We start from the raw sequence: 16,720 nt of genomic DNA, 5'->3' as shown, positions 1-16,720 counted from the left end.
TCTTGAGATAGGCCTGGATTGCGATGTATTTTCCTCTCAGGACTGCCTTCGCTGCATCCCAAAGCGTTTGGATTGTTGTATTTTCATTTTCGTTTGTTTCCATATATTTTTTAATTTCTTCTCTAATTGCCTGGTTGACCCACTCATTCTTTAGTAGGGTGTTCTTTAACCTCCATGCTTTTGGAGGTTTTCCAGACTTTTTCCTGTGGTTGATTTCAAGCTTCATAGCATTGTGGTCTGAAAGTATGCATGGTATAATTTCAATTCTTGTATACTTATGAAAGGCTGTTTTGTGACCCAGTATATGATCTCTCTTGGAAAATGTTCCATGTGCACTCGAGAAGAAAGTATATTCTGTTGCTTTGGGATGCAGAGTTCTAAATATACCTGTCACGTCCATCTGATCCAATGTGTCATTCAGGGCCCTTGTTTCTTTATTGACCATGTGTCTAGATGATCTATCCATTTCTGTAAGTGGAGTGTTAAAGTCCCCTGCAATTACCACATTCTTATCAATAAGGTTGCTTATGTTTATGAGTAATTGTTTTATATATTTGGGGGCTCTGGTATTCGGCGCATAGACCTTTATAATTGTTAGCTCTTCCTGGTGGATAGACCCTGTAATTATCATATAATGCCTTTCTTCATCTCTTGTTACAGCCTTTAATTTAAAGTCTAGTTTGTCTGATATAAGTATGGCTACTCCAGCTTTCTTTTGGCTTCCAGTAGCATGATAAATAGTTCTCCATCCCCTCACTCTCAATCTAAAGGTGTCCTCAGATCTAAAATGAGTCTCTTGCAGACAGCAAATAGATGGGTCTTGTTTTTTTATCCATTCTGATACCCTATGTCTTTTGGTTGGTGCATTTAATCCATTTACATTCAATGTTATTATAGAAAGATACGGGTTTAGAGTCATTGTGATGTCTGTATGATTTATGCTTGTAGTGATGTCTCTGGTACTTTGTATCACAGGGTCCCCCTTAGGATCTCTTGTAAGGCTGGTTTAGTGGTGACAAATTCCTTCAGTTTTTGTTTGTTTGGGAAGACCTTTATCTCTCCTTCTATTCTAAGTGACAGACTTGCTGGATAAAGGATTCTCAGCTGCATATTTTTCCTGTTCAGCAAATTAAAGATCTCATGCCAATCCTTTCTGGCCTGCCAAGTTTCAAAAGAGAGATCAGTCATGAGTCTTATAGGTCTCCCTTTATATGTGAGGGCACGTTTACCCCTTGCTGCTTTCAGAATTTTCTCTTTATCCTTGTATTTTGCCAGTTTCACTATGATATGTCGTGCAGAAGATCGATTCAAGTTACGTCTGAAGGGAGTTCTCTATGCCTCTTGGATTTCAATGCCTTTTTCTTCCCCAGTTCAGGGAAGTTCTCAGCTATTATTTCTTCAAGTATCCCTTCAGCACCTTTCCCTCTCTCTTCCTCCTCTGGGATACCTATTATATGTTATTATTTCTTTTTAGTGTATCACTTAGTTCTCTAATTTTCCCCTCATACTCCTGGATTTTTTTATCTCTCTTTTTCTCAGCTTCCTCTTTTTCCATAACTTTATCTTCTAGTTCACCTATTCTCTCCTCTGCCTCTTCAATCCGAGCCGTTGTGGTTTCCATTTTGTTTTGCATTTCGTTTAAAGCGTTTTTCAGCTCCTTGTGACTGCTCCTTAGTCCCTTGATCTCTGTAGCAAGAGATTCTCTGCTGTCCTCTATACTGTTTTCAAGCCCAGCGATTAATTTTATGACTATTATTCTAAATTCACTTTCTGTTATATTATTTAAATCCTTTTTGATCAGCTCATTAGCTGTTGTTATTTCCTGGAGATTCTTCTGAGGGGAATTCTTCCATTTGGTCATTTTGGATAGTCCCTGGGGTAGTGAGGACCTGCAGGGCACTTCCCCTGTGCTGTGGTGTATAACTGGAGCTGGTGGGCGGAGCCACAGTCAGACCTGATGTCTGCCCCCAGCCCACCGCTGGGGCCACAGTCCGACTGGTGTGTGCCTTCTCTTCCCCTCTCCTAGGGGCGGGATTCACTGTGGGGTGGCGTGGCCCATCTGGGCTACTTGCACACTGCCAGGCTTGTGGTGCTGGGGATCTGGCGTATTAGCTGGGGTGGGTAGGCAAGGTGCGCGGGGGCAGGAGGGGCAGGCTTAGCTCGCTTCTCCTTAGGTTATCCACTTCAGGAGGGGCCCTGTGGCAGCAGGAGGGAGTCAGATCCGCTGCCGGAGGTTTGGCTCCGCAGAAGCGCAGAGTTGGGTGTTTGCGCCGAGGGAGCAAGTTCCCTGGCAGGAACTGGTTCCCTTTGGGATTTTGGCTGGGGGATGGGCGAGGGAGATGGCGCTGGCGAGCGCCTTGGTTCCCCAACAAACTGAGCTCTGTCATCCCTGGGCTCAGCAACTCTCCCTCCCTTTGTCCTCCAGCCTTCCCGCTTTCGGAGCAGAGTTGTTAACTTATGACCTCCCAGATGCTAAGTCCCGCTTGCTGTGGGAACACACTCCGTCCGGTCCCTCCGCTTTTGCAAGCCAGACTCGGGGGCTCTGCTTTGTGGGCGGGCCGCCCCTCCGCCCTGGCTCCCTCCTGCCAGTCTGTGGAGCGCGCACCGCCTCGCCGCCCTTCCTACCCTCCTCCGTGTGCCTCTCATCTGCGCTTGGCTCCGGAGACTCCGTTCTGCTAGTCTTCTGGTGGTTTTCTGGATTTAGGCAGGTGTAGGTGGAATCTAAGTGATCAGCAGGACGCGCGGTGAGCCCAGCGTCCTCCTATGCCACCATCTTCCCCCTTCTGTCGAGATATGCTAGATTTTTGTATGTGTACTAACCAAAAGTGATTTCTTTTCTCTTCTTTGGTTCAATAATAATAATGGAAAAAAGGGCAGGGCTTTAAAGTTAGCAGTCTTTAAAAAGACTTTAACGTCATTCCTATTGTTGTGGATTACCATGTTCAAAGTACAACTTGGGAACACTTGTCTCATCATCAAATGAAAACCCCGAAGGCAGCTAAATGAATGAGCCAACCTTCTATTTACTCTATGCAATAACTTGTGATCTTCTAGAGGATCATGAACAACATGCTGTCTGTTTGGAATAGTCGTCTTTGTTGATGATGGTTCAGTATATTCTACCAGTACTACCTTATATAACCATCCCTCTGAATCATTTTGGGACCACCATGGCCACGCTCTGTCCAGTTGAGATTGTAGTCCCAAGATTCTCTGCATGAATACAGAGTTAGTAGGGCATTTTGCTTCCTGGCAGAGGTTCTAAATGCTATACATAAATCTCACCATTATCCTGGACTAGAAAGCATTCTGGAAAACCAAGGCTCTTGAGCACTTCCTCCATGTCACTGCCATATCTTTATATTTTACTTCCTCATCCCAATTGCTTCCCCAAAAAACCAATGCTTTCACCTACCTGCCCCCCCCCCCCCCCCCGCCAAAATTTAGATCCTTTAATTGTATGTTAGTAGTGAGGCTCTCATCCAAGCTGGACATCTGTGATCAAGACTGGTATCTTGAGTTTGACCTTCCTCAGTTTTATGTGTATAATACAATTTTATTACATAGTCACCAGTTTCTCATGAGTATGGATTCTGTTCCCTGATTGCTCTCATTCACAAGATGACACTTGTTGAGATCTAAGTAGATCAACTGATATCTTTATCATTCTCTGAAAACAAATATTTTTCTTTTACTATGCAATGGATTCTAGTGTTACTTCAGTCTTAGTTAAGGGAATCTCTGTGACTTTTCCTATATCTAGCAAAATCCTAGGAAACATTAATGTATTTGTGTCTGTGTAGAACTGTTTATTCTTCTACTATAGCTCATAGTGAGTTATGAATTATTGGTGATTTGTTTCTTTACTCTTTGAAGACAGTAACTGTCTGGTTCACAACCTGGCATGGTTCTGGGGTTCTATTAGGTATTCAGTTGATGCTTAATGATTGCTTTATTGAGTAATGATTCTTTATATAACATTATAGTTTAAAAAATTCAAGAAACACTAAATTCATTCAATTTCCTTTATTGAGTATTTGTAATAAAAAAAGAGGTATAAAGTCTTGTTCCCAAGTCCAAACCACTTATTAATTTAAACCTTGAGTTTTCTGATTACCCAATTTGAAGTCATTCTTTTTATAACTGAAAAAATTGTTTTATTGAAAATTTGAGATAAAAATATGTATTGAAAAAAGCATATGGCAAACATTTCAAGAGTACAAAATTAGTTGTAGAAATAACATAATTTACTGGTAATCCCACATTGTATTAGAAATGTGTGAAGTTTTTTGACATAAAAGTTTTGTTTGCTTGTTTTTTTAGTACTGAGCACCCAGTTTTATAGCTTAGCTTCCCATGAAGAGGTACCTGCTCGCATACATTTTATCTATCTCTTAGATTCAAGGCTTAATCTTCTCAATGGAATGGGAGACTTGAATTTTCATAACTCAGGTGACAAGAATCTTCTTTGATGGATTCCAAAGTTAGCTAGAATTTTTAATGTCAGTATGTAAAAGCCTGTATGTAAGGTGTTCTATTTCCTTCAGTTCCTATCCCACAGCAGACTAACCCCCACAATTTCCTTCATGTTTCTCATTCAGAGAAAAAAAAGATGAAAATTGTATTCAGAATTTTTCTGTGTTTGCTTTTTTTGTGCTGGTGTTTCTTTTCCTGAAGTCAGTGTGGCTCTCATAATTTTTGCTTAGCATCAGGTTATTGATTTAGGGTGGTATAAATTTTGCTGTCTGGTTGCTGGATTTTCACTGAGAACGACCTTCTCTGGATCGTCTTCTAGATCCTGATAGGAAGAAAGAAGAACATATAGATTGTAAATGTGATGAAACTTTAGAATTTAACAATATGATATCCTATGCATGACTATATCTATAAAGACCATCATTTCTTACTGTATTAAACATTAGATTCTGTTTTCTTAATATCCTGTTTATGGTGATGAAATCAAGGTTATCTTTTGATTAAAAGTGTATGAGAATAATAATTTGAAGTTTGATTTTAGTTCTTTAGAAAACTTGGATGAATAGGATGTTTAGAAGAAATCCCTGATAAAACCTTCAATTAAAAAGTATTTGTATAATTGATTCTTTAATTTCAATTGTCTATGTTGGGTTGGTTTAAAATCAGATATACCTATAATGCATTTACAATCCTTGTAATTTCTTTTGACTATTAATATGTAATTATTTTAGAAAGTCCAATCTTGGAATTTGTTTGAAGTTCCACATGGAAAATCTGTCATTGTTTAATCTATTAGAATGCAAGAGAACCTGAGTGAAAGATTAGAAAATGCATATAAATATAGTTATGAAGAAAACTGTAGTGCATGGGTAATATATGCATGTGTATAATCTACACATTATATCAAAATTTTGTAGAAAGTTATATTAATAACTTTCTATATGTGTATAGTTTTATTTTTTTAATGTTTATTTTTGAGAGAGATAGAGCGTGAGTGGGGGAGGGGCAGAGAGAGAGGGAGACACAGAATCTGAAGCAGGCTCCAGGCTCAGAGCTGTCAGCACAGAGCCTGATGTGGGGCGGGAACCCACTAATGTTTACTAACGTTTAATTTTACTAATGTTTCAAACTGTAGCCTGATCTCTAACATTTTTAGAGAGTTCAGGTTCACCAGCAACCAACTTTTGCTTGGCTCATATTCAAGGATTTCTTTTCAACTTAACTCTACTTGAATCTACTTTAGTGGTTTCAAAAATCTAGCACTTTACTTGAGTATGATTGCCTTTCCTTTAACATTTGTTATCCTTACATCTTACTGATAGTGTAGAACATGAATAAGTTATTTTCTGATTTTTATCAGCAAAATACTTTGCCTCAAAATTTGCTAACTTGTCTCCCTGAAAGACAACAAGATCCAATAAAATATATTAAAACATTACCCTTTGGATGTATCTCCTATGCACAGTACTATCAATACATTTACCTTGAACTCTTTTGTTGGCTTGTATCTTCCTCACAGGTGTGTCTAAAATTAAATAGTTGTAGTTAGAAATACTTTCAAGTTATGGCTAACATAGACAGGAGACCATAATTAAAGAAAAGTATAAAGTTTAAAATAAGCATCACTTAAACGTGTAGTTTTTTTTGGAATCATGAGACTTTTTCATTGGCTACAGACAGGCATTTGTTGTCCACTGATGAGAACGAATGTTCACTGTTTGCAAAACATTGTTTCATTATAGCATTTGGAGCCCCATACAATGTGTCATTTTTCCATAGATTAAGTGACTTACATGACTTTTTCACCTTTTTTATAAAAAGCATTGCTTTATGATGAAGGAATATTTAATATTATATACAGTGTAACAGAAGTGTCTTCCCAGAGATATTGAGTCATTTTTCCAGTCATTCCTATTTGTGATGTATCAGACTTCTGCCTCTGAAATTCTCATTGTAAATTAATTCACAATTACCTTATAGAACACCAGGACAACAAGATAGCATTGGCCTAATAACTCTAGAAATATAATATTAACCAACTTAGGAAATGTGTGCCAACATACTCCCAAGTTTAATTCCAATCCTGTAAGACCATTTATAAAATTAACTAGTTAAAAATAATAAAAGCTTTCATATTTAAGATTTTAAAGTGTTTCGTAACTATACAGTTTTTTTGTTGTTATAGTTGCATAATACTTCCCAATTCCTTGTTTTTCTTTAACTCCTCAACAAGACCCCCTGGTAGGTCCAAATTCACATTTTCACTCTGCTATTGGATGCTTAAGATCAAGGTTAAATGTGGTTTCTACAGTGACTTCATTTCTCTGCTTACCTTGTAAAATTTTTTTCTATACATTTCTTGCTTTTATATATTATTTATACCCAATAATCAGGTCAAAATCTTTCTATTTTATTTATATATATATATATATATATATATATATATATATATATATATATTTTTTTTTTTTTTTTTTTTTTCAATTCTCTGAAATTCCATTAAAAAGTAAAGCAAGAAACTGTCACCAACAGTTAAGTAAGAAAGAAACATTTTAAAAATGTTTGAATAATTTTGTTTCTACATGGCACATTTCCAACATGGTTTATTTCCCACGGAATATAAGATGTGTAATCACTTATGATATGTTGTTAATAGAGTAAAATAGAATACAGAACTGTAGAAAACCTCATTAGATTCGATATTGAGTCTAAGTTTTTTTGAGATAGAAAAGTCTGAATTATGGACTATGGTCCAATTGATATATTTCCATTAACTTCAGGCTTATTTGGTAACAAAATAAGGGCTTATAAAATATAGTCAAGAAGAGATGGATCCAGTCTTTAATTAGTGAATAAGACCATTGTTTGTAATGGACTTGTTAAACTCCAAATAACAGTTACTGTATAATTTAAAGCAAGCTCACAGAAGTATTCGCAGCATTACGTTTCAAAACAAGTACTTACACTCAGATTTTCTTTCATATACTTGGCAGCATCCAATTAAGTAATTAATTTGTTACTAGTTTGCTATGATAATATTAAAATAAAAGTATTAATTGTTTGCAAAAAAAAATCTTTAGGAGAAAGTCTAATAAAGTGTAGAAAACCAGATTTGTTCCCAGTGGCTTTCTGCTATCTCAATATGAATGAAAGTGGGATCAAGTCATATGCTTAGAGAAGCAAAATGTGGGAGAATAAACCAATCATATGAATGATCCCACATGAAGGCCCCTCCCTACCATGTATTATGAAACACGCAAAGTGCTTCAGTCCAATTATTTATAGGATTTTTGCATATTTACCACGGGTATGGCTCTCAGAAATTTAAGTTAGGTGTAAAATATTACTTCATTACATTTATACTATATAAGTGTAATGTGTTAATACAGTTGGCCATGATATTTACAGTAGCTAGCGTTACTGGGAGCTTGTGTTTACTGAGCATTATTCCAAGTGCTTTTCATACATTAACTCATTTATATGTAAGTGACATTACTATCCTCATTTTCAGATGAAGAATCAACTTAAGTTAGTTTGAGTTGGAGCCTAGATCAAAAGCCAGACCTGCAAGCTGATCCCTATTCTGTACACAGGCTTTACATGTTATATTGGCAGATTTCTCAAAACCATCCAAAATGACTCGTTTTTTGTTCCTTCCTCTATAGCTTGATATTCTCCCTTAATTACTTTGGTAGTTTTAGTAAATGTAATTTTATCTAAGATAAGTGTGAAACTTCTATGCATTTCATGAGAACATTTTTTAGTTGGGGGCTTGGATGTACTTCAATGATAAATCACAATATTGAAACCAAAAGGGCCACTGAGCCATGTTTCTAGTCATGACTAGAATAATTGAGGAATATACTCAATTCATCAAAATGTACTACATGTATCACTATAAGCAGTCTAGATAGAAAACTCCAAGCTTTCATATGAAGACTACAGTTTGGATAGAGATCAATTATCTATACTATGAAAGAACAAAAGCAAGCCTTGCGTGATGTACTCTTTATTCACAGCAGCTTCTTTGGAAATAGGTATCTCAGATTCTGGACACTTATAACTCAGTGATGACGCATTGGTTTTACAGGGCTAGGAAAAAAAAATACTAGCATGTCTAGTTAGTTTCCAGATACTAGTAACTATGCTTCTTATGTTGTCTTTCTTATGAGAAGAAAAGCCTTAGAAATGTTTTTTTAAAATTTGTGATGTGGCATTGTGGAAATTAATGCTTTATAGATATGTAGAGAAACCAAATATTGAGAACTAAAGGAATCAACCTTTGGGATAAAAGAAACAGGAGTTAAAGAAAGATTTCCTTAACTAAAATTAGAATATCATATTCTTGTAGCAGGTATATTTTCTTTTGCCTGAAGTTATTGTTATGTACTTAGTTCGCTGTCTATAATTGACTTGTTAACTGGGGGTTATTAAAGGTGAAGAAAACATACTTACCTGAAGTTTAAGACTAAATAAAGCAAAGCAATGTATATATAGGTGCAGCTACTAATTGATTCATTCTCTAAAAAGCACTGCCATTCTACAAAGCTGCTTACTATGGCAAGGACTTAACCAAAAAAAAAAAGAATTCACTTTAACCTTCATAATATCTTCACCACTTCCCTCAAATCCTTGTTTTCCTAGCTGACAGTTAAACATTTGTGGGTAGATGAGTAAATTCTGTATTAGATCATACAGAAAACCTTGATTCTATTACGGCTTTGGCTGTGTCACACTCTCCCTACAGTCTGAACGGAAATCTTGTATTTTTCAGACACATATTTTTCTATTGAGGGGAAATTTAATCATTGGTTAAATAAAAATTATTTATTTTTACTATCGCTGAAGGGTCTCAACACTATACATAAGAGATTTTACCTATATAAAATAAAGAATAAAGAAACAATTGCTTAAAATATGTGTGGTCCCAAAAGAATTTACATCTTCTTGGACATAGTGATAACAAATTAAGCAGAAAAACCATCTTGGACAATACTTTGGAGAAATACCAAGTTTCAGTTGTGTTTCTCAGATATTTCAAGAAGTATTTTTGATTTTTGTAAATAATTTATATGCTTCTTTAAAACAATTTGTCATCTAAATACTTTCGTTTTTAATAAAATGAAATAGAAATTCATTTATTCAAATGCCAATTTCCCAAATAATATTTCATTAGTATTTACTATTTCTTTGAATAATTACCATTTAGAGTTTGCATAAGATTTTGAATTCTTTTTTTCTCCTTTGCTTTTAAAAGTAGGTCCTTTTAATGCCATAGACAGAGAACATTCATACTTTAAAGATTAATTTCATATGCAAAATAATTTACATCTCCAGGTATAGATTATCACTCAAACTGTTAGAAGAAACAGATATTCATTCTCAAGAATGCAGTTTGGAAAAGAAAATTGCTAAATGCACTGTTTTGTTTTTATTTCTAGATCTATGCACTTAAAAAATCTATAAACATGCTTTTTATTATTGTTGTGGGGGCAGTGAATACGTTTTTTTAAATATAAAAAGTATGTCAATTTAGACTTCTTTAAACAACTACCAATTTAAAAAGTATTCTTCTTTCAGATACTTAAAATATCCTTACAATTATCTGTATCAAAGAAAAAAAATATTCATTGCTCCCCAAGTTTATACCATACAACTTTTTAAAGACCGTTTCAACTAGTAATCATTTCTTCATTATTATTACTTAAACTTCTATTGAACTGATCAGTCTCTTACGACAATGTAGATGTTTTCTTTTTCAACCTTATGAAAAGAAAAACCTGAATGTTCAGTCTTTAAAAAGTTGAAGAATTCAGTCACCAGAACCTGTTAGGCGGGTTAGTGGTTTTCCTTTTACTAACCTCCCTGAAGCAGTCTTTTAATTTCTTCATCTTCAAATAAATGACCATCACCTCCTTCAATGAATTTGGTGACCTTGGTGACCTCTGAGAGGATACATGTGTATAGCAGAAATTGGTTTATGTAATAGAAACACAGGAGACTTGATGTGATACATAATGGCATCTGGCAAACAATGAATTCCAGACCAACACTTGGTTCTTTTTCTATCTTTAGTGTTGGTTTTTGATAAGTCAGTTTTCTTATAAGGCTATTGAACAATATATCACAAAACAATCAATACAACCCAATGTCATTTGGATTTCATTCTCTGTCTTTGGGCTTTTTATCACATGCTGGCATGGAACTTGAATGAAAGAATGAGATAGAGTAGAAAACCTGTAAAAGGGCTCAAAGATTATCTTAGACTGAAACAGGTAGCTCAGGTCAAGTCACATTTTAATTTTTCTACACCTTCTTGCAATATTTATTGCTGACCTTCCTGCAATAATTTCTTCAGTGTTTCTTCTGTTTCTCCACCACCAGTGGAAATCCTAGTGTATTTTATTTCAGGACCTGAAAGAAAGAAATTTTTTTTTTTTTTTTAAAAAGGTCTAAAACAGCAATGGGCAAACTTCCTACCGAAAGGGCCAGATAGGAAGTATTTTAGACTTTGTAGGCCATACGGCTCGTGGTGCAGCTATTCACATTGCTATTGTAGTGTGAAAATAGTTACACACGTTATATGAAGGACTGATCACACTGGGTTCCAAACAGAACTTTACATAAGTAGGTGGCGCAAGCCATAGTTGCTGACTGCGCATTTAAACAAATACTTAAAACATGGCTGAATTCAGAATTTTAGGCTAATTCATTGGTGGGAGCACATGCTTACAGATTAGTCCACAAATTCCAATTCAGAGAAAAACACAGATTAAATAGTTAGGATAATATTATTGCTGTCGAAAAATGATGTATCTTCAGTAACCACCATGAAAATGACTTAGTCAATTTCTCTAGTGATTCTTATAGAGACAGAGCTTTTTTTAAGATTTACTATGGTTTTATCTTTATAATTCAAGCATAGTTCCATGTATGGAATCAAAGATTACCTGTAATGATTCGTTCTTCTCTTGTCTCTTTTTCGGTTATTTCCACAGGCACTCCATCAATGATTTTAGTGTATTTTTTAATAATTGGCTCTAAAAGTAGGGGAAGAAAAATGCATATGGTATATCCCCTTATGATGCCTAAACTGCCAAATGTAGACATTTTCATTATTAAATATATTTCTCAAAGCCATACCATTTAGAATTCAAACATAATCATTTGGGGGACATATCTTAAATAGGTTTAGATCAACAAATGTCTAAAAAGCGTAGTAGTTATGTCCTGAATCTTGGGTGAGGGAGAGAGCTAACTCTCCATGCCACACTTATTTTCTGACAATGGAGTGAGTGTTTAGTAAGAATCCAGGGAATTATACATCATTAGAGTGGGAACCCTGCTGGAGACTCCCAGCAGTGACTGATTAGTCAACCTTATACAATGGTCATTTTTTCTTCTAAATCCAATAGATCACTTTGTATTGACATTATTATTATCATTATGTTTCATAATCATCACCTGCATATGCATGATATGCATATGTTGGACCTGGTGGCTTAATGGTTAAATTAACTCCAATTTGTTACATTGGCTTAATTTCATTAAAGGTAAATTGTATTTTATTTGTAAGTGAGAAAAATATTCCCACAATTTATATAAAAAGAAAGCCAAGAGAAAACATCAGATGTTCAATATATTTAACCAACACTATTTCAAAATGATCACAGTGATCCTAACTAGGCTTTAGGAAATACACATAACGCACCTCCATGGATCACTTCAGTTACTGTTTCACCTTCTTTAATCAGTCTGAGCTCAGGTTCACCTTCAATTTTGACCTTTGTTATTGTGGGTCCTGAGGTATTGTTTTAGGAGACAAATTATCATGTTAAGGCAGTTCTTTAACTTTGACAGAACAGGAAATTTGTTTTAACACTTGGTGTTATTCAAACATCAAAGTGGTTTCAGGTTCCATGAAATCAATTTTAAACATTTCCCATTGTCTTCAAATTAAGCAGTATTTATGAGACCAAATGACTCAGTCTATTGGTGTGCTACTACAATTACTTTCATGATTCATGTTTTAGCATTTAGCATAAGTTCATCCATTCATTTGCAGTTGTGAAGGAGAATCACAGAAGGTATTATATGTCGCTGTACTTTGTGAATTATACAGTATGTACAAATTTAAGTTGCTCTAATGATAAGTAATTTAGATCTTACTTTACTATGCTGATATCATCTATAACTTTCATTAAATTTTTAAATTTAATTTTTAATTACTCAATACTGTACACTTTTTATCAAATGTGCATAAGACTGAACATTTAAAAAAACCTCAACTTTTGGTACATATATTTAAGACACCAAATTTCAGATTTTCTGGGAAAATGAATTTGAGTACTTACCTTATATATGAAAATTATTTATTGATTAATAATTACTAATTATTTTAATAATTAATATACTAATTAATAATAAAACAGTCCTTCAAATGCAGAAGTTAAACAAATGTTGCATTTGACTTACAAAATGATTTTGCTCCCAGAGAAAATCATTTTGAATGTTAGAAAGCTGATTACTACATTAGTTGACCAAGACTATTTTATAGAGAAGAAAAGTAAAGTTCAGTACATTTAACTCATACTGTAACACCCTTCAGCAGTTGAATGTCACTATATTTGCTTATCCTTGAGAGGCTTTATTTGTTTGTCCAGAAATTTTCAATGTTACACCATTACCCAGAGTTAGTCTAAAACAATCTAAAATAATGAAGGTAATTGTTCATTCAAATAATAAATGAATGATATCATAATATTTGATCTGTGGGACCAAGGGATATTGAGTATCAAGTGTAAGTCCAGGTTTTTAAGGTGTAGAAATTTCAAAAGGAAAATACACCTAAGGAATTTAAGAACAGAAATGAGTTAATAAAACATCCAAATCAACATTTCTTTTGGAAAAGCCTAAACTGAAATTTCAGAAACACCCTCTATCATGATGCTCTATGAAGGTAGGGATTTTTATCAAATCTTTTTTTTTTTCACATTTACTGCCAGCACTTAGGAGAATGCCTAGCACTATAATAAGATTCTCAGTAAGTGTTTGTTGAAATGAATTTCAGTTGATTTATTCTTAATTCTATAATTGGTTAAGTACCCTTTATAAGAAATACTTTAAATTGTATTTTGGAGTCTAGTATATACTCAGTAAGAATTCAGGAGTCATTAATGAACCTGCAAAAGTTCAGTGATAGGGAAATGCCAGTAGCAATGTTAGAGCTGGACAATTGTGAATGGCTGTCAAGATAATTACGTGTTTCCTTCAGTATGTTACATAGACATAAAACTTCTGAATCTTTGAACTTAAAAATTTTTAATACGTCGGTGACATGACCCCATTTGTCATCCTTGTTCCCTTTCTAGGAAGAACCCAGGTAGAGTTGATGCTCCACTGGGTGCCTAATTCAAGAAAGATTAATACAATAGAATCCCACTGGCAAAAATCGGGAAGATAAATGGGTTGAAGAAGCTTGAAAGAAAAGATAGGAATCTTTGGAAATAAGAAAAACACATGTGAATGATTTTGATTATAGAAGCTGTGTACAAGTGATTATATAAATTTTTAGGGAATCTAATTTTAAAAAGAGTATAAGAATGTTAAAATCAAATGTATTACCAAGCATTATTTGATAATTTTCATGAAGATGATCAAGAAAAATTTCTCAACAAAAATTTAAGTGATTTAATTTCTTAAGACACCAAATTCTCATCAAAATATAAAAGAAGTCAAATGACCATAGGTGTAGTATTTTTTTAGTAAGCACAAATTTCAAAGCCTACATCAATTATCAAATTTAGGTCTCAAGAATAAAAATATAGATAATTAATTAGCTAGGAAATAAACTTTTCTACGTATGTTTCCAATATTTAAATGTAAATCATGGCCTGCCTTTAAAGGAACAGACAAAAATATTCAAGAAATTGCCATCTCAATTTACAGAATGAGAAGAAATATCAAAAATAATCAAAGTTATATCAAATAATCAAAAATAATTAAAGTAATAGTTTTTTTGACATTCAATTGAGAACATGATTTATTCTTTTTTTTGAAGATTGTTTCTATCCTTCTTAAGAATAAAGGAGAAATCCTGGTCTTTTCACTGTGGTAAGTCACCACATTAAGATGCTTAGACATAAAAATAAAAAGTTCTTACGGTCTGACCCTTGGTAATAATTAAAATGCATGAAATAAAGGTGGCATCAAAAATGTTGGAGTTGACTAACAGACAGTGACGGTAGAAAGAAAACTATTTAATATTGTAGTCTGAAATACCAGAAGGAAAATAAATATACCAATTGATATATATTATATATGTGTATATAAGAATATGTGTATTCTCAATATGTAAGTTCAGGACTGCAATTAAGAATACTTATTTCTTTTTGACTTAATGCACCAGCTGCTTATTCCTTCATCTGTTTCTGGTGGTCTGATTTAAAAATATATCATATGCGGTTATTATTTTAAAAGTTTTCATCAATGTACAGCTTCAGTGCTCTCTTAGATGTTTGAATGAAAAATGCCTGTATTTTTGGAAGAGCTTCTTATAACAAGATATCCGTGTGGGGAGATTGGAGATAAAGCTACAAAATAGTACACTGAAGGAGTCTAATTGTGGTATAAAATAAAGCTCGGATTTATTTGTTTATTTGTTTACTTATGTATTTATCTGGGTTCTAGTGCTAATGCCATGGCCAATTAGGTTGAAATGAAATCAAGTACAAGCAAATGTACTGAAAGTATTAGGAATGCACCATCTACTCTGCTAAATAATTTGCATTCCGCATTCTGCAATCACATGAGCATGCCACTGATATAGAAATATTTAGCATGTTAGTTTCAAAAAGAATGTAGATACATTCATAGAAATCAGTCTATTACTTGGATTTTTTTCCACAAAGAAGGAACCATGTATAACAGTTGATTTTACCTTCAGTTTTGATAATAGGCTGAAGACTGCCTTCAATCACTTTAATTTTTGGTTCCACAACTTTGGTTATAATTTTAGTTGCTGCAAGTATAGAAAGTGGAACAGAAATGATGTTTACATAAAAACAACCTGAATAAAATTGTCCTCTCTCTCTCTGTTTTAATCTTTGCTGGGTACTGAGGTATAAGGGGTGGTAATGTGTTCAGGCAGTCAGGTCCAGTAAATATTCATGGTACATTATCTATCGTCTTCTCATGTCCAGATGGTGTACTCTGAAGTCCAGACACATGGATTTGTTCCAGTGAAATATATACACACTAAGTGAGGAATTCTATCTAGAGACCTGTAATTTTGAACTGCAACACTAAAGCTCTTTACCTTCTTTAGTACTTCTTGAAAATATTGGCTGCATAGCAACAGAAGACAAATAAACATGATTAATTTCATGCGATTCATAATATCTTCAATTGCATTGTTGGGTTTTTTTTCTCATAAGAAAAAATGAAAGACAAAGACAAAATATTTTTCATGCATTTGATAACAGTGATATAGAGAGGAAAATATGAAAAAATAGTTCAAAATAATTAAAAGTAAAAATAAATTTCAACCAGCCAAATATGAGCTCTATGCAACAAATATGATATGATCAGTATTTAAATTATAGGCTAAAATGTTTAGTTTTCAGCCTTAATATCATCATCATTTTTTTAAAACTTAGAAGTATGTATTTGAAATGTGCCATCCATCCAACTCGGAAAATAATATGCAAAATATATTTAAAATAGCAGCAAACTATTTGGTTGACTTTTTTTTTTTTTTTTTTTTTTTTTGGTACAGATTAACTGGAAATGTGCCTCTGGAGCCATACAACCAGAGCTACTGGCTTTTGTCATTTCTACTTGGAAACCTTAAAAGATGGCTCCATTAGGGGTGCCTGGGTGGCTCAGTCAGTTAAGCTTCTGACTTCAGCTCAGGTCATGATCTCACAGCTTGTGGGTTCAAGTCCTGTGTCGGGCTCTGTGCTGACAGCTCAGAGCCTGGAACCTACTTCAGATTCTGTGTCTCCCTCTCTCTCTACCCCCCTCCACCCCAACTCACTCTCTGTCTGTCTCTCTCTTTCTCTCAAAAATAAATAAACATTAGGGGCGCCTGGGTGGCTCAGTCAGTTGAGCAGCTGACTTCGGCTCAGGTCATGATCTCACAGCTCGTGAGTTTGAGCCCCGCGTCCGGCTCTGTGCTGACAGCTCAGAGCCTGGAGCCTGCTTCGGATTCTGTGTCTCCCTCTCTCTCTGTTCCTCCCCTGCT

The 16,720-nt window shown here is 34.5% G+C and overlaps 1 protein-coding gene across 8 annotated transcripts in view; it reads right to left on the bottom strand.

The window, feature by feature from the left end:
• Positions 1–4,011: 4,011 nt before the first annotated feature.
• The window catches only part of POSTN (periostin), a 36,114-nt gene continuing 23,405 nt past the window's right edge, over positions 4,012–16,720 (bottom strand). The window contains exons 17-23 of one of the 8 annotated variants that reach the window (XM_086713253.1): positions 15,416–15,496; positions 12,188–12,277; positions 11,427–11,516; positions 10,813–10,890; positions 10,338–10,421; positions 5,960–6,001; positions 4,012–4,798 (exon numbers count right to left, since the gene is read on the bottom strand). In XM_086713253.1, the coding sequence (XP_086569379.1) occupies positions 4,761–4,798; positions 5,960–6,001; positions 10,338–10,421; positions 10,813–10,890; positions 11,427–11,516; positions 12,188–12,277; positions 15,416–15,496 (503 nt within the window). In that variant the 3' untranslated portion in view covers positions 4,012–4,760. The remainder of the gene's footprint in view (positions 4,799–5,959; positions 6,002–10,337; positions 10,422–10,812; positions 10,891–11,426; positions 11,517–12,187; positions 12,278–15,415; positions 15,497–16,720) is intronic. The other 7 variants (XM_086713264.1, XM_086713271.1, XM_086713261.1 and 4 more) reach the window with 7 other exon arrangements.

The sequence above is a fragment of the Puma concolor genome, chromosome A1, assembly GCF_028749965.1.
Source record: "Puma concolor isolate L17-30 chromosome A1, mPumCon1.1.hap2, whole genome shotgun sequence".
Lineage (NCBI taxonomy): Eukaryota > Metazoa > Chordata > Mammalia > Carnivora > Felidae > Puma > Puma concolor.
This window is presented reverse-complemented; position numbering and strand designations above follow the sequence as displayed.